General features: G+C 45.1%; 1 protein-coding gene across 3 annotated transcripts in view; it reads right to left on the reverse strand.

The window, feature by feature from the left end:
• The window catches only part of STUM (stum, mechanosensory transduction mediator homolog), a 45,854-nt gene that overhangs the window by 7,575 nt on the left and 15,131 nt on the right, over nt 1-23,148 (reverse strand). For 2 of the 3 annotated variants that reach the window (XM_030499857.1, XM_030499856.2), the window contains exon 2: nt 6,850-7,029. In XM_030499857.1, coding sequence (XP_030355717.1) covers nt 6,850-7,029 — 180 coding nt within the window. Of the gene's footprint in view, nt 1-1,071; nt 1,081-6,849; nt 7,030-23,148 lie in introns of all 3 variants that reach the window. The other variant, XM_030499854.2, reaches the window with a different exon arrangement.

Raw genomic sequence — 23,148 nt, forward strand, 5'->3', positions numbered from 1 at the left:
AATGAGCACAAGGAATAGAGGAGGAGATTAATGACACTTCTCAGCAAGCATTACCCTGCACTGCCTTGCTGTCCATCATATGCAGCTGAATAGGAAGACTCTCACACCTTTCACACAGCTTTTTCTAGGGCGGAAAGATGAGAGTTTCTTATACATCTATGTTCTAAATGTGAGTCAGCTCTGAAAGAAAGATGAGCTGGTTGGAAACCTGTAATACAGGCTTGTCTACACCATAGGTTAAATTTAGGTAGCACAGTAAAAAAAACCCCAGTCAACCACATGGACCAGAGCTGGGGCATGCCATAAATCCTTAGCTAAAGCAACCAAGGTGGGTTATGCTTACAATGACTTGCTTGTGTAGCCATGCCTTTTATTAAGATACAACAGAAATCCTTTCAGTCCTGCCACCAGTTTTGAAGCTGACTGGAAGCCAGTTACAGTAGCTCAGCCTGTGTACCTCTTTACATGACCGAAGTAAACCAAAAGATGACCTGTCCTATGCTAAACTTATTAAAATAGTTATTAGTTTATATATGGAAATAGTTATTACATTTCTTGCATAGGGATAGCTATTCTGTATGAAGCAGCTTTACCTTAGTACACCTGTGTTACAGTTAAGGTGCAGTTCTGGGAGCAGACAGCTCTGGGACCAAGTCGGTCTGAGTATCTGTGCTCAAAATCACTGATTTAATCAAGTTTGCTTGAAATTGCCTTTCTGTAAACCATTGCAAGTAAGATTCAGGCGAGAAGAAACCTCTCTGCGCACAGGCTGTCCTACAGGGACCCAGGGACTGGGTTCATGCAGAAGGTGGCCTTGGGATGCTCCTGAGGCTGAAGCAGGTCCCTGCCCTGCCCTGACGGTGCCATTGAGGCAGCCCAAGGGGCATTTCAGTGCTGGGGCTGTGTGGCCACAGGACAGACACAGAGACAGGTGACACACACATAGAGGCACACAGCCGGACTTGAGCTGGGAGCGGGCAAAATGAATCCCAAACAGCTTGTCCTGGCTGATGTCCATGGGGAGCTGCCACAGGGTGTGAGGAGGAGGAGGAAGAACAGAAACAAACTTACCTTGTGAAACTTTGATGGTGAACAAAAGGAGGCAAAGGAATATGAAAGAAAGAGAGAGGGAGAAATGTAACTGTAGACAATATATCCGAAACACATGGAGAACCAGAAAAGAATGAATAAATCGGGGCTGCAGAGCAAACAGAACAGCTCCTCTACCATCAGACATTCACACCAGGGCTAAGCACTATTTAAAATCCTTGTGTTCGAAGCAGGTAATTTCAGACCTCAGAGCAGCCTTCCAAGATCTGAAGGGGGCCTACAAGGATGCCAGAGAGGGCATCTTCATCAAGGACTGTAGCAACAGGACAAGGGGGAATGGGTTTAAACTTAAACAGGGGAAGTTCAGGTTGGATATAAGGAAGAAGTTCTTTACTGTGAGGGTGCTGAGGCACTGGAACAGGTTGCCCAAAGAAGTGGTGAATGCTCCATCCCTGGCAGTGTTCAAGGCCAGGTTGGACAGAGCCTTGGGCGACATGGTCTAGTGTGAGGCATCCCTGCCCATGGCAGGGGGTTGGAACTAGATGATCTTAAGCTCCTTTCTAACCCAAACCATTCTATGATTTGGAGTTCTTGTTTAAAGAGGATGGAGGAATCCTCATCTGCTTTTCAGCTCACCACTTGTGTCCGAGGTAACTCACAACCGCAGCGTGCCTCAGCCTGGCTGCGTGCTGCAAACCCTGGTGGTATTTCATATCCCTACAATACTATAAGAACTTACCCTACCGCAGCATTTGGTAGGTGCTTCCCTCAGGCATGGTTAGGGGGACAGCAACATTTAGATTTAAAAAAAAAGTAACAGGTCTGAGTGGGCAATTTGTCCTCAGAATTCCCTTCACCTCATGAAGGGTTACCAGCTGGGTTAGGATGTTGTTCTCTTCAGAGTCTCTCAAGTGCTTTCTGCTCCCTTTCCTTCCCAGGGCAGCTGTGTTACCTGCCCTAGCAGAGGCCCTGCAGAGAAGAGAGGCTCAGTGATGCTCTGCAAAGTCCCTTGTAGCCCGAGTGTACTGTAACCACGCAATCATCTGCTGCTGCTTCTGGCAAGGTCTGAGTGCTGTAATTAGCAAAGGAGTGACAAGTGGACAGCAAGATTACAGGCAATCTATCGCTACTGGCTGGCAATCAGTCCCTGAGAGCCAGCTGCCCACTGCAGGAGCAGGGTCTGCAGCAGGAGTCCCCATCCTGTGGTACCACAAGCAATGGCACCTTGGCTCATTCATAGGCCCACGCTTGACTTTTTGGCTGCATTTGTTAGAGCAAAACAACGCCTGGACAAACAGTCCCTGGCTTCTGTCCCCTGTGCCACCTCAGTGTGACATTACTGCATTGATTTTTGTGGTATTTCTGTCAAGAAACAGCACAAACCCTTTTATAACAAGCTCTGCGCAGTTGCGGAGTTCCTGGAAAGGCAATGCAGCTAATGAAGACGTGTGCTGTGTGGGCTGGGGACAAGGTGTGCCATTAGCAAAGGGAACCTTGCCCGGAAAGCCTTAGGAGGCTCATTTTCCAGTTGGTCTTGGCAAGCCAATTAGCTCTGTTTCACCTCAGCCATGACAAAGGGGCAACAAGGGGAGAGTCCAGATTATTTTGTTCAAAAGAATTCAGTATCTACCTTTGCCTTCAGACAGCGAGTAAAGGAAAGGACAGTTCCCAAAGCCATATGGCTGTTTAAAGATGATGTCTGGCATTTAATGGGGCCAGCTGGCAATCCATTTAAATTAGCAGAGAAAATGACCCATGTCATTGTGCTGCCAAAAGTAACTAAAGTGTGACAGCAAAACTGCATTCACTTAATGTTCCTTCCGCTAAAGGGCACCTTACAGGAGACGAGGGCTGGATGGGACTCTGCGAGGTCAGTTGGTCTCTTCCCATGTCCCGCTTTGTTCATGACAGATGTGGGTCTACCTGCTGTTGGGGTCTTTCAGTGACAGAGAACAGATGGTGCCATGCCACCTCTTCAGCATTTTGACTTTAGCAGAGGGAAAACGTCTCCTAATTCCACACAGATCATCCCTGCTGTTACTTAAGTCTGTCTTAGGCTAAACTCCTGCCCTCTTACATTTACTATCCTGCTGAACCTCTTCATCGCTTGCTGTCTCATGGTCCTCTGGACTTTCTCCAAGTTGTCCATGTGAAGTACAGCCTCCAAAGCTGGTCATAAGCCTCGCCACATCTTTATGTGTGCCACTAAATGTGAGGGGACCAGTTAGTGTCCTACAGGCTCTGCTCCTACCTGCCTCATGGCGTTTGTTCCCTCCACAGCAATGCACTCCTATGCAGCTTGTGACTCACTGCAGCCACCACATCCTTCTCTGAAAAACAAGTTGCTCCCTAATGTGTATTTATGCAATTGATTATAATTCTTCCTTAGCATCTTGGTCTTGTCTTTACTGAGTAGCATTTATTTTTCAGTTAATTTCTTTGATTTGCTTGAATCCATACACTGCCCTCACTGTGCCTGCCAGCCTTATAGCCGTCTCATAGCTAGCCAGGGCTGGCTGAAGGCAAGCCCTTTCAGTCCATCATCGAGCCATAAATGAAAATACTGAACAGAGCTGGATTCAGGAGGGACCTTTCAACACACCTTTCCTTATCTCATTCCAGTTTACTGTTCCAATGCATTTAGAGTACAGTTCTCAAGCGCATTTTCACCCAGGCCACAAGTCCCTGGCTTGTGGGTAGGAGCGCTGTGTGAGAACATGTCAGTGCCTGAAAGTCAGGAAGGATGGCAGACCACCACCACCACTCTGAGAATGAACCCCTCTGCCACAGAAGAGGATCAAAACAGTCTGACACAGCTTGTTCTGGACAAACACAGACTGACTTAGTTTCTTTTTATCTTCTTCATGCATGCAATCACTTGATTGATGCAGTTTGATTATTTCTTCCAGGAACTGAAGTATTCCAGATTGCCTACAATTCTTCTCTTTTTCTTCTCATTAAATACAGCATTACATTATCCCCAAATCCCTCCCTTGGAGCAAGCTCCCCCTTTTAATGGCTGAGAATTAGCACTAGAAGATGAAAGATACCATCAAGCCTCTCTAACTCCCACCCAACCCTCTACCAGCTAACAGACAGGCAGGTCCTAATTCAGGGACTCAGGAATCCATCCTGATCCATCCCTCAGGGAAGACCAGAGCAGGGTCTCCGAGCTCCAGTTGCTTCCCACCCTTCTCCTCACTGCTAGCCTCCATCAGCTTAGACAATTCCCCTTGTGCCCTTCCTCTAGCCCATCAAAATTGTATGGCACCCTCTCAGGGATGCCTGGAATTGGCCATTTCAAGGCGAGGAAGACTAGATTTACACAGATTCAAGTTGCAATGGTGTACAATTTCTGTCTAGAGCATCAAATAGTTTGTGCACAAACAAAACCCAACCAAAGCAAACTGTTTCCTCGCAGTGTTTTTAAATGAAATGTCTTATTTGTTGCATTTGAACGTTATTACCATTTTGGGTTTTTTTTAACATGAAAACAAAACATGAAAAACCAACCCATTTTGGGTCTGACAGGGTTGTTTGATCCAGCTGGGAGAAATTGATCATTTCTGTTCTTTGGTTTGATTGAAAAATGAGTCTGTTCCTTTTATTTTCCATCAACTACGAGCTGCTTTATTTAGCCATTATTTTCTCTGCATGGTAAGTAAACTTAAAAACCAGCTATTTAATGAGAAAGCAAGAAACTGCCATGGGCTGCAACTTGTCAGATTGTATATAGCTGGTTAACATAAGACATGTTGACTCCTCTTAACCTTCTCTACTGCCACCAGAGGGGCTGGGATGAAATACTGTTGTTGTGGTTGCTGGAGAGGGACTCTTCATCAGGGACTGTAGTGATAGGACAAAGGGGAACAGGTTAAAACTTAAACAGGGGAGAGTCAGGTTAGGTATTAGGAAGAAGTTCTTCCCTGTGAGACACCGAAACAGGCTGTGCAAGTAAGTTGTGAATGCTCCACTCCTGGCAGTGTTCAAGGCCATGTTGGACGGGGCTTGGAACAACACGGTTTAGGATGAGGCATCCCTGGCCATGGCAGGAGAGTTGGAACTAGATGATCTTAAGGTCCTTTCCAACCCAAACCATTCTATGATTCTATGGTTAGGGACCTCCTGGCCTAACCATCCCCATCACACGCTGCTCATCCACCCTCTGCCTCCCAGACTGGTGGGGTCCAGCAAGGTGCGGGGCACAGCTTTGGGGCAGTACTTCCAAGGTGTATGGTTTTCCCCAGGAACCAAACTGGAAAACCTACAGTAAGACCCTCCTGACCCCCAGCCCCTCTACCTGGAGGACACACATGAACAGGACCATGGAGGAGAGCAAGTCATGTTTTCAGCTGTAGCCCCTTATCTGGACAGATGCTTTCCTGCCTCTCCCCACAACTGCAGACCTGGGTCCTGCCAAACAGCAAACTGCACACGGAGGCTGTCCAGCAGAGGAACAGCAGGAGAGTGTATGATTATGAACATGTAATTATGGGATTACACACAGATTGGGCAGGTTCTTAAAGACATGTCACAGATGTACACCAATTCACAGTTTACCCTCAGAAACAGCTTAGGCTACCTCTGCTCTGTGGCTACACCTGAGAGGACACTTAGCAGGTGGTTTGCAGGGAAAAACAAAGGGCTTGTCCTGAGGAAAGCCTTTTGCCTCGCTTATGTTCAGGTTTTAAACATCCATTGTTTGCTCTGCATGGGGATTGCCCTTAACTCAGCCTGTAAGTTGAAGCTGGCTCAGCAATTAGGGGTTTGGTGAGAGGGTTTAAACCCTGGGTTTGGCAGTTGAAGATGTGCACGGGTTTCCTGCTGGTTTTTCCATTTCATGATGACAAAGTGGAGCCCCTTCAAACCAAAAAGCAAAAGCTGCTTGGTAAGACATTCTCTGGGAATGTTTCTTTTGGGAACTGCCTGCCCTGCCAGCCTGAAGGATCTCAGGCTTGTTTGTTTTGGGGCAATGCCCGACAGCCTCTGCCAGCCTTTGGAAACGGAGTGGGGTGCAATCAACACCCTGAGTTGTAAGCTGCTTCTGGCTTTGGAGGTGAGGCTGTCACCTTAATTCTATGTGATATGATACAAGTATGATACAACTTTTACACCCAGAGAAGTCTTCAGCAGATAAAGTTACAGAACCTGTATTCTAGACTGGTTATGTATACTAACTGGGTGACCTAAATTATATATCTTTATAAAAGGATTCCTCTCTTCCCCTAAATTAATGTATTGGAGGCTCCTAAAAGAGTGTAGGGGAAATCCTTCTGGGAGTAGCTATAAACACTCCTCCTCAGCCTAAGATCTTGGTGTGAAATATCAAGAAAAGCCTCTGCGTCAGTGTATTCTGGGGAGCAAGGGGAGAGTCCAGGAGAGCCCCCAGGGTTTTTCTGGGGACAGCTGGCCCTGCATGCTCCCCGGGAGCAGAACCAGCCCAAGGGAAGGTCTCACTAACCAGAGGGATGCAGCCAGAGTCACAAGGGAGAAAGGGCTTTCTTGTTCAAACACGCACACAGATGCGACCAGGGCAGGACAGTGGAGTTCACAGTGCTGGGGGCCTCATCCCTTCCTGCACTTTTCATTTCATAAAGGGGAAAGGAAGATCCTAACCCACAAGGCTCTTCCAGATGTGTCATGGGGCCCATCACAACCACCTCCCAGCCTGCTGTGTTTCTCATGGGCTTGCAGAGCCCATCCTGTGGCTCTTCTTCCCTACGGTCCGATGGCTTGCAGGGGCATTAGCAACCCCAGCACGGATAGGAGAAGTCAGGGGGGTGAGTGCACTGTACTTACTTGCGAGAATGACCATGTCCATCCCCCAAAATATACTCATAATCCAGCCAACCATCACGATCGCTGTCAGGATCTGAATCAGAGCAGCAGCAATGTTCAGCCAGAACACACAACACATGTGCCTGTCGGGGAGGTCAGTCCGGGCTCCGCACAGCACGGTGAAAGCGGATACAAACGTTCCTAGGGAGAGAGCAGCAACAAAACACCCAGTGAAAGCCACGGCTTCGTGCCAAATTCCTTCCCTTAGACCCACTTACAGCATCCCACTCCTTGCGCTCCCACTGCAGTGCTAGGAACACAGGAGGACATATGGAGGCACAGCCACATCTCACTTGAACACGCTACTTTCTCCCATTGAATTACACTGATACATACCAGGACAGACAAAAAAGCTCTTTGGGGTTTGGCTCCTTGCCTCCCACCAAACAGTAACCACTTACGCACTGTAGGCAGATGACAAGGGAGTGCTGTGCGTCTGTGGAAATACCAGTCTACCTTTTTGTCTGCTTAGTGGGTTTCTCTTGGGGAGAATATTTACTACACGGAAGCTCTACAGTGGAAAACTGCACCCAGAGTTAAGAGCAGGAATGGTTCTAGAAAGCTGTGCAGGTCTGGCAGTCTCTTACTGCTCACCAATACTGCTCTCGAGGAGCACACAGCTTATAAAGGGTGCTAATGGGGCACTGCATCTTTGCACAATACCTTCCCCAGTCACAAGTTACCTAGGAGGATCTTTTCAAACAAAGCAGGAGTAGCTAAACCAATGCTGGAGCCATGAAGCTGGAGCTTTTTGGTGTTGCAGCCGGTGGCTCTGCTTGAGAGCAACTTACAAAACTTGCAATCACTCTTCAGACTTCCTAAAACAACTCAGATGAAGGATCTTGTTGATGTATGAAAGTTAAAGCAGGGGAGGAAACCGCACCACAGCAGCCTTTACAAAGATTCTTCCTAAATATACCAAATTTACTGATCATTTATTTGCAGCTGATGTCCTGGGCCCATGGCAAGCTGAAACCCACAGCTCGGGGAAGCTCTGTCTGTCCCTCAACCAACCTGCAGAAATACACAGGCAACGAGCAGGAGAAACTGTTTCTGACCCCTATAATGTATGAGCTGTTGGCCAGCAGGTTCAGTCACCGGATCCAAGTATGCATTTCAACACTTCTTAACATTATGAACTGTCTTTGGGGTTTTTTATACAAATACAGTATTGCTAAGGCAGGTACAAAGGTGCAATGAGGACTGTACTGGATAACCTAGTTCTGTGAAATGCTTTCTTTAATGAATGTCTTGAATTAAAAGTTCTGCAGCATAATGTCCAGTGATTTCTACAAGTATTACCCTTTTTCCTGTCAAAGGATGGAAGCCCGCAAAAGCCCTGTAAGATGTGAATGAATGAGCTCATCTTCAGTGCACTCAAGCGCCTTGTTGAACTTGGGCAAAGGAGGGAGTCCCTTGGTTTAACTGAAGACAGGGAGGAAACACTGTGTTTACACCTTTCTAGAAGACATCACCAGACACTGAGCGCAGAAGGATCTGGTTAGGAGCAAAATACCACTTCATCCTGGCCACTGCCAGGGTGACAGAGGAGGTAATCTTTTCCATTGCTTTATCTCCTTCAATAGGTCACAAGGATAACAGGCAATTAAGATGCCGAAATGCTGGCGAAGGCTGGCTACAGCCCAGTTTTAATCTCACCATCCTCTGCAGGCTTCAACTCCAGCATCTTCCCAACACTCCACCAGTTCCTGAAACCCCACTCGTCTTCCTGCCACCAGCTCCATCTGATTTTATGCTCCCTCCCGCTCCCTTTGCCGCCTGGAACAGCACCAGGGCAGAGGGGAATGGGGGAGCACTGCTGGGGTGCTAGGAGGCAGCCCTATGGCAAGGAGAGGGGCAGCCTCTTCTCCCATGGGAGAAATCCCCCTGGGATTTCCATGTCTTTTGTGTCCTCCATTTGGGATTATGTGAGATCTCTGCCCCACTTCACGTATTTTTTCCTTTATAGTTTCTCTAAAGCAGAAGGAAGCCTGGAATATTCCCCCATGTTTCCTGATACTCTTGTCTGCAAAGTTACACCACAGCACTCTCTGAGATTAAATATGGATTGAGGCAAGATCAGAGACTGCGTGTTTACATTTTTCCATCAGGATACAGAATCTTGCCAAATGGAAATGAATGTCACTTTCTGAAATGAAAATGAAAACCTTTCCCTCTTGCCTCACTTTTAACTCTTCCAAGATGTTATGACCAAAAAAAGGTCATAAATGAGCAATAATTCTTAAGCTGCAGCTTCAAATCCTTCCAGTGAAGCTTTTAAGATTTTTACATCATTAGGGAGCTGTTGAATTAGCTAATTAATCCCCTAAACACCACAGTGACTAAGCTAATGTCCAGTCCCATGCAGAAAGGAATAAAGCAAACAAAGCAGCTAAGTGTCCTTCCCTGGACAGGGAATTGATACAGAAACTAGGATTAAAATCTCATGGAACTTGGCTTCTGATTCCCGCTTTAGGCCACTTTCCTACTCATGGGAGCCAATTAATTTTGCAATGCCAGTGCATTTTCTTTATTAATTATGATTAATCTTGGGGAGGTTGTTGGCATTTTTAAATACAAGACTTGAGACATGCCAACAGGCATAAAACAGTAGTATTTTTTTCTCTATTTCACATAGGCTTTAAAATGTGAAGCAGAAGAAAAAGTCTTAAATGCATTTGCCAAGGTAGATGTTTGCCCCTTAAGAAGCCATCGTAGTCACACATTGCCGAATATGGAAGCATTTGCATCTGGAAGCAGAGAGGTGGAGAGGAGGAGGAGGAAGGCAAGCAAGCTGGATCTGCTGATAGCTCCTGGCTGCATCAGAGCTGGGGCACCAAACCATTTCTCCTCCTGACCCTGCATTCAGACACTTGAATACCTATGGCCTGGAAATCATGAACTTGGTACACAAACTGCAGCTGCGATGATGTTGGTCAAATAAATCAGCTGCTCCAAAAGGTCTCAGGCTGTGAGTGTAACCAGCAAAGACACAAACTGCTGACCCCAAAAGCAGATGTAAACTGAAAGCCCCCAGTCATGCCAGTGTAAGTAAATTATAGCAAGCATTTCTTACATCTTCCCAGTGAAAAATACTCAATCCACAGTAAAATCTGGGATTATTCTAAATCACATTAATTAGTACAGGGAGGGTGGGAGCTGAGGTTTGTCCTTCTGGAGCAGCGTCAGGGCCAGGCTGGGAGGCAATGGGAATCCGAGCTTACTCTTTTGACTCATCTCGTCTCACGTGGGGCAGTGTCAGCAGCTGAGGCATCCACACGGGACTGGGAAAGGGAAGAGAGCTTCTGGGAGCCTGTGTTTGCTTTTGCTGTCAGCAGAATTAGGGTATTTTTAGGTTACACCAGTAAATATGGAAGGCTTTTTGTCTCCAACAGTTTAACCCACTGAACACGAAGAGAATGTGTTATCTGCAGGGTAACACTATAAAGGGAGAAACAAAGAAGGGGTTTTGCCCTTTCTCTCCGGTCCGTTGTCATGCAGGATAAAGTCTCTCTGGTGTACGCCACGGTTCTTCCCAAGAGCATCACCCACTGGTTTCTGGCCTCACAGAGTACACCAAAATAGTGCAAGAGGAATAGTTCACAGTTTTTTTTCCTCTTGGAGGAAAAACTCACACCCTGGAGAGAGCTCTCCTGGGTCATACTGTTTGCGTCACTCATCCTGGGTGGAGGAAGACATGAGGTCAAGCCCATGGCCTGTCTTGAGCAGTCTCCTCCATGCTGAGTGCAGCAGTGACTGTGTTATGGAATGTCTTAAGCTGCATGAGAAGTTTTTATCTCCTTTTTCTTACGAGAAAGCCTATCCTGAAAAAGCTTCAGTCAGATGTGGAGCTTGGCACAGTTCATGTGGAGGACCCAGCTGTGAGCACACTTCTGATGGCACCTCCCCAGAAACATCAGAAGTGTTTGGAACCAGGGTGCAAACCAGAGGGAGAGGAGACACCGATGACCACAGGGTAAGCGTAAGTAATTTGAGCACACAGATAACTTGTTAGTGGGCTTCCCACTAACTCCCAGATACCTGAAACTTCACAACAGAAAGCATCTGTGCTGCAAGGAAGCCACATCTGACGAGCTGTCCCGTTACAGGTGCAAGAGCAGCAGAAACCCAAATCACTGCAGCCAGGGCAGCAGCATGTGCCGATGATGATGATCCCTGCCCTACAAAAAGCTGGAGACAGGGAGGAGCTAGGAAATACACCCTCCTCTTCCCACAAGTTTGGGGATCATTTAAGACATTCCTTTACAGTGCTGAGAGAAAGGCAGAGGTGTGGTGCTTCCTTTCTTGCTCCCAGAAGGACAAATAGGACCATACCTTAACCCAGGAATTGGAGCAAAGCTGCAGGTAAGCACACAGGAATGAGATTTGAGGTGTCTGTGGGAGCAGGTCTGTTGGATCGACAGTGGGAGATGTAATTGATGTGTGTGTTTTGCAGGGAGGAGGTATACCCATGTAGCTATATTGTATCAGGTGGGTGCTCTGTGTGGGGACGTCTGATGTGTCTTTGAATTTTTTTAAGTTAAATGATTATTAGCTGTCATCAAACAGTGTTGGCAGGTATATGAGGCAGATGTGGATGTGCTGAAAATTCCTGAAATGTGCTAGTTCTTGCTTGTGTTAGTCAGAAAAACTGTGTGAGAAGGGTGAGAAGGGTTGTACTTGTTTCCTCAGTTAATATGGCATCTATTGGTCAAGACATCCTTGGCTCCTAAGTTCTGTGAGCTCATTTTTACACCCTAGTTTGAGCTTTAGGGCATTGTTTCAGTTGTGGAAGCCTCCCATCCTTGGCATTAATCCATATGCTAAGTTGTAGTCCCTTGGGTTATGATGAGGGAAAGAGCACTACTTAAACTTGCCCAAGAAAGGGCTATAGCAGCATTTGCTGATGCAGAAAGCACTTCCCCTCTGCTTAGGTGGGTAGGGCTGGGCTGTGGAAAGGGCACTATTAACAACATGATAAAATGAAGTTGCAAAGCATTAACACTCAGGCTGACTATCTGCTGAAGTCTCCTAAAGCAGGCAATTGTTTGTGTCTTTGCTCGAGAAAACAGACGCAAGGTACAACCCCCTGGAAATGTTCTGGCCAGTGTGAGTCCTTGCCAGTGTCCCCAGTCTCCACTTGGCTGGAATTCACTAGGACTTAGGCTGCATAAGAGAGAACCTGCCAGTGCAGGTGTATCACCTAAACCCTCTGAGATGAGAGCTTTCTTTCCAAGCTTACTGCAGCTTTCTGAACAGAAAAGGCTGGTTCAGAAGAATACTTGATGTACTTGTGTGTGATCTACTGTGGCTCTTGCGGTCTGAATACAGAGCTCTTGTTGGGGTCTTGGCTTTTTCTGAGAGCTGTGATTGCGGGCAGGAGGCATGCAGTGAATTCTTGGTTTGCAGCAAAAGGCTGGAGCGTGTCTCCCTGAGGGAGCTAACCTTTCCTTATTACCCAGGCTTGGCTCCGTGGTCAGATGTGCTCCTTTGCCAGGAGGCATATTCCCACCCAGTTTCCTCAAAGGCACTCAAAGCAAGCACCAGAAGACACAGAGCCACTTGCTATACAGGTCTCTTTGAAAACAGGTGCACACAGTTACAGCTGCACCCCTGGAGCAGAGCATTCAGCTGAAGTGTCTGTGACCTTCTTGCACCGAGCAGCTTGAGGGTCCTAAAGAACTCGTGCTGCTGCTATGGGCTGGGGCCAGTGTTCAGTCCAGGGTATGGAAGCTGTCATTTACACACCAATTCTTCACCTGTTAGTGGGTGCTGGACTTGTTTCTCTTAAAATATAAAGAATGTAGAGATGACTGCTGCAGTGTCAGCAAGGTTTAGATGTCCCACCCAAGAAGACATGCAACCTGAGTGTCAGTGGTGTCCCCTACATCCTTCCCCTTGTAGTTCATTTCAACCATGGAAGTAAGCCAGGACTCAGTGCAATTACCTGTTTTTCTTCAAGAAATAATGATGGTTTAGACCAACACCTTAAAAGCTTAGGGTTTAGGCTGAAGTTTAATTAAGTAGCTATTGTCAAGCTCTCTTCCCCATTCCAGTGTCCATACAGACTAAAGCCTACCCCTGCCAAATACACTGCAAGGGGGTGGATAGGTGGCTTTAATGATTTGCGAGGGAAGAGCAGGATCAGCGGACAGCTTGGAAAATAAGAGGCTTGCTTCATCCCAGGCAGCACCTCTTAAAACTGAAAATCTGAATCCCACATGCAACAAGCACTGCTGCAAGAGGGGAACATCAATGATGTGCAGACACCTTGGTGGCAGAGTGGTTGCCTGCAAATGTCGAGTCCCATGGAGAGCAATGGGGACAGGATTTGGGCAAGAACAGCAGGAGCCGAAGGGTAGGAGAGGGAGAAGAGAAAGGGAAGGAGGAGAGAGTGGAGGCAGCAAACGTGACAGAACCTAGATGTTGCCATGGAGAGCAGCTCATGAATTTTCCTCCATGGCCTGCTATTAAAAATGCTTTGTTTAGCTTCTGCCAGTGCACAGTTTTTATTTTCCCCTTCCATATCGGAAGGATGCTCAAAGTGAATTCTGGCTCTGTACAGTCCTTTTGGCCTCGCTACGGACAAAAATACGCAGCTGCTTGACAAGTAAGAACTGGCTCTCGCAATTCTTGTCTCAACAGGATTTGCTCCAAATCCCAAGTCTACAGAAGGCAAGCTGTGTTTAAGATTAGCTTTCTGGTTTCCCTACATACATGGAAAAAAGTCCAGCGTGTCCCAGAGTGTTACATGCCCATGACTGATCACAACTGCTTTAGTACATCACTGCAGCTCCAGCACTGAGCTCTGCATCTGTTTGTTATTAGTAGGCTTGTGCCATGTGGTCAGAACAGACTTGACAATGTTTATGTAGCATCTACAGAAGACGGCCCACGTGCAAGTAAGATAGCGCTGCCTTTGCATCAAAAATGAGACTTTTTCCCATATTTAATGCTTTAGAGAAAGTTAACTGTTCTGAAAATGCAGGGTTTTTAACACAAACTGTAAAACTTGACTGCAATAAACTTTCACAGCTAAAAATACACAGTGAAATCTTAAATTACATAGGGGGTTGCATGAAGGTGAAGTGACTTACTAATGCTTTAATTATATATGGAGCCATTGGCATTATTTTTACTCTGCAATGTTTTGAACGCTTAAAAACAGCCACCCATAAATAGTGAGATTGCAGTACAGCTTGTTCCACTGCCAGACATTCCACAATTCTTGGGCGAAGTTTTCCAATCCAGTCCTATGGTTTAATTCTGTTGACTTTGTGCTTCAAATTGTGCTTGAAGTATTTGAGATTGGAGAAGTTCTGCTGAATGGTGATGTAGGGCCCAACTGCATAATCCATGGTGGTGGAGCAGACCTCAGACTTCTGCTAGGATGACCTGGTCCATTGGAAGATGTCCCTGCCCGTGGCAGGGGCTTGGAACTAGATGAGCTTTAAGGTCCCTTCCAACCCAAACCATTCTATGATAAATTCTTTGCCACTTATCTTAGCTGATGCTCAGGTTAACTCTCTGAACACAATAGCAATCTGTCACTTGTCCCCAGCTTCTTCCTGATGTGATGCTAGTACCTCACTAACAGACATCTTCCTTCCCAACCTGTTTTGGCTCCTGTTTGGGTCACTTGAGGATCCCTGCCTGTCAAAGTAGCACTGTAGTTATTCACTACACCTGCCCTGCTGACTGTCATGCTATAGAGAGATAAATATGTCTGGATGTAAAGAAGTCATCCTTCAGGCACAAGTAGTCTAGCAGCTCAAGCTGCACATAAACTAATCTGGCTTGCTTCTTACCTGCAGCTAGACTAGCTTGGTTAAAGCTAATATGGTTCCCAATAGTACTCTGCAGTTTGTAAGATAGATGCTTGCTATGAAGCAGACCACAGGCTGTCTGCATGATAGAGAAAGGGAACAAAGCCAAGGAGGCTAAATGACATGTCCCTTGTTCTGCAGCTAGCCAGGGGCACTGCTATGAAAAGAACCGGGCCACTGCAGCCTTACTTGTTTCTTTGCTAATGGAATGAGGAGAGAATTTTAATTAATTGCCATCTTTATTAAGTATGCCAGCATTGAGAGAAATAATGTAATTGGCTTCCAATTACAACAACAAATGTAAGGCATGACTGCTGTTTACAGCATAGGGCACTTTGCTATAGGCTCATGTGCCCTAAGTGGATGCATTCGTGCTGCCCTGTAATTTTATCAGCAAATTAAAAGCTCTGTTTCATGGAAATAGTTCTACTTGCTGGTTTTTCTCTGCTGTCTCCTGCCATGCAGAACTTCCTGTATTCGTACAGTCTATAATTAAGCTAGGTGCTTATTCCACCTTGTACCAGCTACCCAGGAACACCAGCTTGGGTGCTTTGCCATGGCTTTCCTAGTCCCAGGCTGCCACTGCAGGGGCTCAGGATCCAAGTGACAGAGGAACCAAAGAGATAGGAGCCTTCCACTAAAATATCTCATGTTTTTAAGACTATGATCCTAATTCACAATTCTCAAGCATCCCCAGAAATCAGTTTTCTGGGGTTTTTTTATGTACATCCAGAAACAAACTTTGAGTCATTCCATTTTATGCTGTTGATGTCGAAATAATTGGGATGTGGCTTTTCATCCAGAGTTTACAAAACTGGAAGCTTCAAGAGCGAATGTCTGCAGAGAGTCCCTCCTTGCTTCAGAGTGGCCATGAAACCACCTGTGAGGAAAGTTTCTGGGCTTTCTGATACCTCCAATTCCTAAAGGCTCCCCGAAATAACAGCTTCACAACGGGGAAAAATAATGAGGAAAAGCCTATGGATTCTCAAGAACTTTCACAAAGAGTCTTGCCAATTATATAACGATGAACAGAAGTTTATTCTTTATTGTCTGTACCAGGTAAAGCTCATTCTTTTGGGGTACAGAGTGGGAAGCAGGTGTGTGTGACCTTCCAGTCTCAGCTCCCACTCTAGTAAAGGGCTCATAAAGGCACTCAGTGTTCTGCTGGGTGAAGCCAGATCAAATGCTCATCTGTTTTCCTGCTTCTGCTTTCTCACATCTAATTAAGTGCTATTAGTACCCATTTCGGAGTGCCCTCATTCAGCAGAAGGAAAGCAGCAGGCTAAGGGCAGCGTAAGGGTCTCTCTGTCCTCTCTCTCTGTCTGCATTCAGATAAGCAGCCACAGAGCCACAGCTCAAGGTGAGGTCTGCAGCTCATCTGTCTTTCTGATCACTGCCTCGCAATGAATTTTAGTCCTTTGAAGCTACCTAACTGCATTTGCTCTGCTTGTGGAAGGAGAGATTAACTACTAAGATTCACAGAGCGGTGAATCTGAGCTTGCTATAATACCCTGGAGTCCTTAACTGTGAAGACAAATCATCTTAATTAGGCACTACCAAGACACAAAACAGGATTAATCTTATTAGAAAGTTAGATGGGGATGCAGAGCAATTAGGTTTTGCTACAGATCAGGACAACTGAAATGGAAGTGTAATAAAGCACATCAGCCTCCAGTATCACCCCAAAGAACAAGCTATCTTTTAAGTAGCATAGGAATGTAAGACAAAACCGTGACAAATGTTCAGAGATTTGTAGTGATAAATGCGCAGAAGACTAACAAATACCTTTTTTTTCAATCCAGGATATACTCAGTGCATGCATTTTGAGCTAAAGTGTCTCCAGCAGGACTTAAAGGGGACATGACTGCTGCACTTGGTAGCCATGAGGTATGGTGCTGCACCTAGGAGTCTGGAATATGATTTGGGAGACCAGAATTCAGTCCTGGCTTCACAGCTGCTTGCTAGCTAATTCTTAAGCAGTGACTTTACTCTTGCAGTGCCAGAGTAACACTATTAAGGTGCTAACACCACTAATTTCAAGTCTCTTTTTTTTTTTTTTTATATTTAGCTAGTGTTGTCCCAGGAAATTTAACATCTTTCATGCACCTAACATGATGGGGCTATATCCATTCTGTTCAGTGCTACTGTAAGGCAAATAGTGGCCAGATCTTGCTTTTAATGGACAGTTTTCGTAAAGGCACTATTCTTTCTTATTTGAAAGGTAAAGCATTTTACCTACTCAAGACACTGCAAAGTTGCTGGTTTACTCATGTACGTGATATCTGAAATATTTAGGAGATGGTGCTTTACACTCTAAATTTCTCTTTGGTACTTTCAGGTGATTCAGACAGAAAACACACAATCTTATTTCATGATAGTTTACCTAATGGAGAATACAAATATGTCTTATCCTACCCAGCAAAACCACAGGGAACACTTTCCATGGCTTAACTTGTATCTATTTTAAGTGAAATTTCCCACACTAACATCCCTGAACAGTAGATTCAAACCCAACCAATTCTGTAGCTGAGCAGTGTGGGATGAGGAGGACAATGACCCACACAGAGCTGGGCTGCAACCAACACATACTCTCTTTGGTGAGGAAGGTGGGGGCTCTAATTGTAGAGGTGAAGCATATAGCCAGAATGAGCTTCTACGCATGACCTGCTGTCTACAGTCTTGCTCCTATGAGGAAGATGAGAGATGAGGAGATCTGGAGTCTTGTAGAGCCTTTTTGGCTTCCCATGGAAAGACCTCAGGCAGACCAACAAAAGCAGCAGAGAAATAAGCTGTTGGCAGTGGAGAAATGAGCTGTGGTACCTTATGCCTGCCATCACCCCAGTGCAGGCTCCATAAATAGAGCAGGCTGGAGTGACCCATGATCTTACAGATTCTGGGAATATGAGCACCAGCCAAGACAAATGAATGCAGTCCAGCTATCATCCTTTTCTAAAAGAAAGATTTCTTACTAGGTGGAGAAAATTGAGACTATGGAGGTTACTGCAGTAACCTGCAGTAATCTGCACCAGCAGGTACCTGTGATATTGTGGACAAGAACATGAGGAACCTGCTCTCGTGTAACCCACTTGGATGAAGGACTAGATGACCTCCAGAAGTCTCTTGTCTCTTCCAGCCTCAGCTATTCTATGGTATTTCAGTAACTTTAACTACTCTATACAAGGCTTAGCTAATCTTTCTCAATTTCTCTTCCCAGAACCATGTCCTTCTGCCACTACATGACTAACAGCTCTTGAACAGAGGGCTCTTCATGATTTTTCAATTTCATTTTGAAGAGCTGTTCTGGTTCTTAGAGACCCGGTGTAATTACACTCCTAGTGATCAGTACACCCAAGCAGAAAGTATGTCTGAGTTGCTGATCATGCCAAAACAGATCAACTTCAAGTCAACAGCCCCCCCTTTGACACTGCCCCCCTGAGTGCATGCATGGTCATATCAAACAGCTCAGCCAGCCTCTGACAGGAGATGCCTTTGTACTACAGGGAAATAGTGCTTTATACAGAAGTGTGGTCTTTCTTTAAAATGCAAAAGAAATATTGACTTGGATAAAAATCATTATTTCTGCAGGGTCTAGTCCTCTGTTGTCTGAAAAGAAAGCTAAAGGAAGCACCACAGCTTAGTTGAGCAGGTCAGAAACAGATAAATACTGGGTCATGTTCAGCAGCCAGGTTAATGCCTCTTGGCCAGCTAAGATGTGTCCAGCAAGGTCCAGCTTCTGCAGAGCCATGTAAATGTGCTTGTGAGATTTTACAAGTGGTCTTTTCATCTGAATGTTCCCTGCACACCAACGTCTCTAGGAGTTTTTGCATCCTCAGTTTTCAGGAAATAGAATCTGATTTACACTCATTTCTGTTACAGGACAGATTTCTCCTTTACTGAATGATTTCCAATATCTAGCTACCGGTCAGCATTAGATAAAAATGCGTATGCATTTGTTTGTAGATATCACAAAGAACCAAGTTCCCAACATCACAATACAGCATGTAATTATTCTGACTGAAATATGAAAAGTAATACCTCTATTATACAGTGAGTCAAGGACACAATTCTTCAGAGTTAGAGAAGATTTATATGGAGTGAGATTTACCAGGGAAAGTGTTATACAATGAGAAACTGGAAATTATGAGTTTCATCCTGCCTGTGGTTCTTTTATATAATTCTCATGTTGAATAAGTTACAATAAGGTTAGGGATAATGGTAAAATGGTTCAATTTTTCTATGCAAGACTGCTGGAAGCCCTTATCTAAATGCTAAAGGGTGCACCTGAGTTCTTAACCAGTTTTCCATGGTGTTCTCTAAGTAGGGCTGGTTTCTGGGGGGGGGGTACCAAGCCTGCTGAAGAAAGGGAATTCGTATTTGCTCTGCTAGCCAGGACCTTCTTGTGGTAGGCAATGTATGAACCCCAGAAGAGCCTCCCTGTCCCAAATAGCTTGTACTGCAGTTCTTGAATATTCCCAAAGCTACTCCAGCCGTCTCTTCTCCTGAACTGGTGTTATCTACTCTTCTAAAAGCTTGTGGGTCTCTGGAGTGGCTAAAAGCTTCATAACCTCCAGCCCACCAAGGACTGCCATTTGTACCTTGTGAGGCTCCTCTAGTTCAGGACTGTGGAGCAAGCAGTAGGGAAGGCAGAGGAACACATCGCCTTGGAAACACAGGGTGGGCATAGAGGGGAAGACCCTTCTTGAAAGGGCAGACACAGCTGAAGGACCATCCATCTAACGTTTATTCATCACTCTTGTCGTTTTTCCTTCTGCCAAAAAATACATCTATTTTGAGCCCAGATTAATCTGTCATAAATCCATTGACTGCTACAGACTTACACTGGGGATTAATTTGGCTCATCAGGTCTAACCTGATCTTGGCAGCAATTCGGGAGTACAAACAGCAGAAAGACAGTTCTTTTGAGTAGTAGTAACAGGCTGTGGCAAACAGTCTATGCCTGCTGCTCAGTGTGAGGCTGATGAATCAAATTCGGATGTGAACTTGAACAGGGCTAACATGAATTGCATGGATACATATTTAAGGAGAACTAGAAATTAAAGGAAATTGATCCTACATGCATCCTTGCACTTTCTTAACTTTTTAGCAAGTCTGCTGTGCAAGGGACAGACACTGCTCTGTACAGCAACCAGTGTCATTGCTCTCCGTGCTCCCTACCTGAGCAGGACCACAGTGCCTGGTAATCCTGACAGGCTCTCCAGGCTTGCTGTGTGCCTGGAAGCTGTATAGCTGGGAGACTACTTAACTAGCTCCTGTAACCCCATGGCTTCTCATAGCTGACTGAGGTTTAAGCTCATTTCTGGATTCACTATATCACTGTTCACACTATGATGTGAATTCAGTTTATGGGACTGCACAGGTGAAACCAAGGCGAGATCTACACTTTACCCCACTACAGAAAGAGGCCTCTTGTAAGTCTCCTACTCTGCCAGAGTTGTGTCAGTCATGTAGCTTCACTTGTCTCCAGCTAACCCTAACCACCTTCCTCCCTCCCCCTGTCCTGGAGATGTTGCAATTTTACCTCAATTTTCTCTTCCTTTGCAAATGAGGTTTCAGTTCCCTCTGAAGACCTTAGTGACAATGGTTTCAGCAACAAGCCTCTATGAGCATCACGACTTCTGCTCCACCTGCAGCATCAGGTTCTGGAGTACATTAGGCGCTCTGAGCTCTTTTGACATCTTGCCATTTGCCTTTCTGTTCTCTCCTGCCACGTCCTCAATACCTCTTACTCTGCTTTACCGTCTTTCTCTTCCTATTTCACAGAAGCACAGAGCCTCTGCAACTCCCTTCCCCCTGTTTTCTGTTTCCTCCATATCGTGCCTTCTTTAAACTCCATCCACACACGAGCCTTCGTGTGCCATCTCTATTTCTATACCAGTGACTCAACTCCTGTATCTCTTCAGGACACTTCTCCCATATCCTGCCTAGTTTTTCTGGTATTTCTGCTTGAACATCCTCTTGTCTTAACAAAGATGGCAAAGTCAAACGCCATTTCCTTGCATAGTGAATGTTTCTCACTGACACCACCAACCACCTTCTCATCAATCAGGCTCATAAGTGAAAAGGAGGAGAATTACATACTGAATTCCTCCCTCTCCTTTTCCCATGCATTCTGGTCACCCCAAATACTTTTCCCTTTTCTCTTTCAAATCAACAAGTTCAATGTTCTTTCTTTACATTCACTTCAATCACTGCAGCCTATTCTCCAGCCAGAGTTTCCCTTTACGCACCATATCAAATGCTCGCCGTCCCAAGACTTTACTTCAGGAGCTGATGAACATCTGTTCCTGTTATTATATACACCCTGCAACCCAGCCTCCACACCTTGAATTGGGGATTTGTTGTAGTTCCTGACACAAGGTAACTTTTTGCAACAACTTATGTAGTTAACAGATGTCGCCATTCATACTGGGAATTTACAAAGGCTACATCAGTTAAATCACTGCTGTGTGACTTTACTTTTTTGAGTCTAATTAATAGGTCAGATACTTCTGCAGTATCTGCAGTTCTAACCACCAATGGCATAAGGCTATGCTTTCTCCTGCCCAAAGTCAGTAAGTGGTGGCAGAGACACAGCTATTCACTACCTCAAACTGGTGAGTTCATGCTTTCCCCCTCTTTAAAGCATGGGTTACTGTGTGCTCTCTGAAAGAGCGGATCACTGATATACTGCTGTATACCACAATGTTCTCTTCCTACTTAGGAATTCCTTACTCTTCTATGCTAATCCCTATAGCTGCCTGAAGTTGATTTCTACAGTCATTATAGCTTCCTACACTTAAGCATTAAATAATCCCACATTTCTAGCTAAAATAATTAATTTTTCTTTCATTTTAGTGATAAACATGGAGCATTTTTTCTTCCCTCACATTTTACAAAATAAGATTCCTAGTACAGTATTGTACAAAAGCAACAATCTGACATATTAGAGCTATCCTGCCGTCTTTTATTGTGCCTACAATGAAAAAAAAATAAGCATGTATTTTTAGCCGACTGTGCTACACAGAACAATCTGACAGCAGAAGCCTGTTATTGTCATTTAAAGGAACATTTGTTGAACCAGATGCAGTCATGAAAAATTACCTTAAAACTTTACAATTAGTGTTTTCTAGAGAAAAGTATCTGTTCCATCCAAAATCCAAAGATGTCAATGCATTAGGACGCATCACAAAGCAGCTGCATCTTACTACTTTCCTTGGTGTTGGATTGGAGCAGGACCACTAACACTGACACATCAAAGCCATCCACAGCAAACCACATGTCTCTATCTCAGATTAAGGCAGTTAGGACAGTGCAATAATCTAAGCAGAAGGGCCTACTGTAAGATCTGAAGTCTGTAATGATTATACTGTGCTCTAAAAATGGAACCACTGTCCTGTGGTAACTCCTTGCAGGGAAAGCTGGTAGCAAGGAGAAGGGAAATTTAGGTTCAAGATCCACAGATCAGCCTGCTCTTTGTGAAGAAAGGCTCAAAACCAACCTGTTCCAGCAGAGGTAAATGAATATTGCTGCTTAAGCTCCCACATAACTCTTTGTCTGCTCTTGGGGGGAACTGGGCTCACATGAGCTGCCATCAGGATTGTGTCTGGTCTCTGGCTGAATGTTTGGAAGCTGGAACGATGCCTTGCACAAAGCCCACCATGCCTTACCTGAGAGATGGTGTGACTGGCAGCAGGATGCTTCAGGCTAGTGCATGTGCTAGTAGCTATGAGTCACATTGAACTTACCTTCTGTCAGATAGGCAAATAGAAGAGCAAGACCAGATTTGGGGTGGGATGAGAATGGGAAGAGGATTGGAAGAAGCAAAGACAGAATGTGATCAATTCTCATTGCTACTAATTGAACGAATACTGATCAAAATACACATAGAAGAAAGGTCAAAGGCTACTACGAAAGAGGGATGCTATTACAACTTATGGGGTAGAAGTCCCTAAATCAGAGCATACCTTAAGGAAGAAAAGAGTAATAGGAGAAGGTGCTAGAGCATTTGCTGACACCTTGGCTGGCTACACAAAGCAGAACGTGTCTGGTGCTGCAGAAGAGTTCAATCTCATCATTACTAGCCGAGTGGCAAATCGGACAAGACCGGAATAGTCTGCACCATGCATGGTATCCAAATGAAACATCACATTTCTAGATCTGGGATTAAGGTGGTACAAGGCTATTGGAAAAGTGCTTTTTATGTTCCAGTTAGTGAAGATTTAACAGCTGAGCCAAACTGCTCAGCAGGGAGAGAACACAAACATAGTTCTTATCCTTCTCAAATGTCTGGCCCAAAACTATTTATAATCCTTCAATATTTCTTCTACATATGCAAATAACTCTGCATACATTTTTCTGTTCTGTTTTGAACATACTGACACTTCTCTCCTAATGTCCATACTGACTAACAGCAGCCCTTTATCTAGTTCTCTTT

This window comes from Strigops habroptila, chromosome 10, assembly GCF_004027225.2.
Source record: "Strigops habroptila isolate Jane chromosome 10, bStrHab1.2.pri, whole genome shotgun sequence".
Lineage (NCBI taxonomy): Eukaryota > Metazoa > Chordata > Aves > Psittaciformes > Psittacidae > Strigops > Strigops habroptila.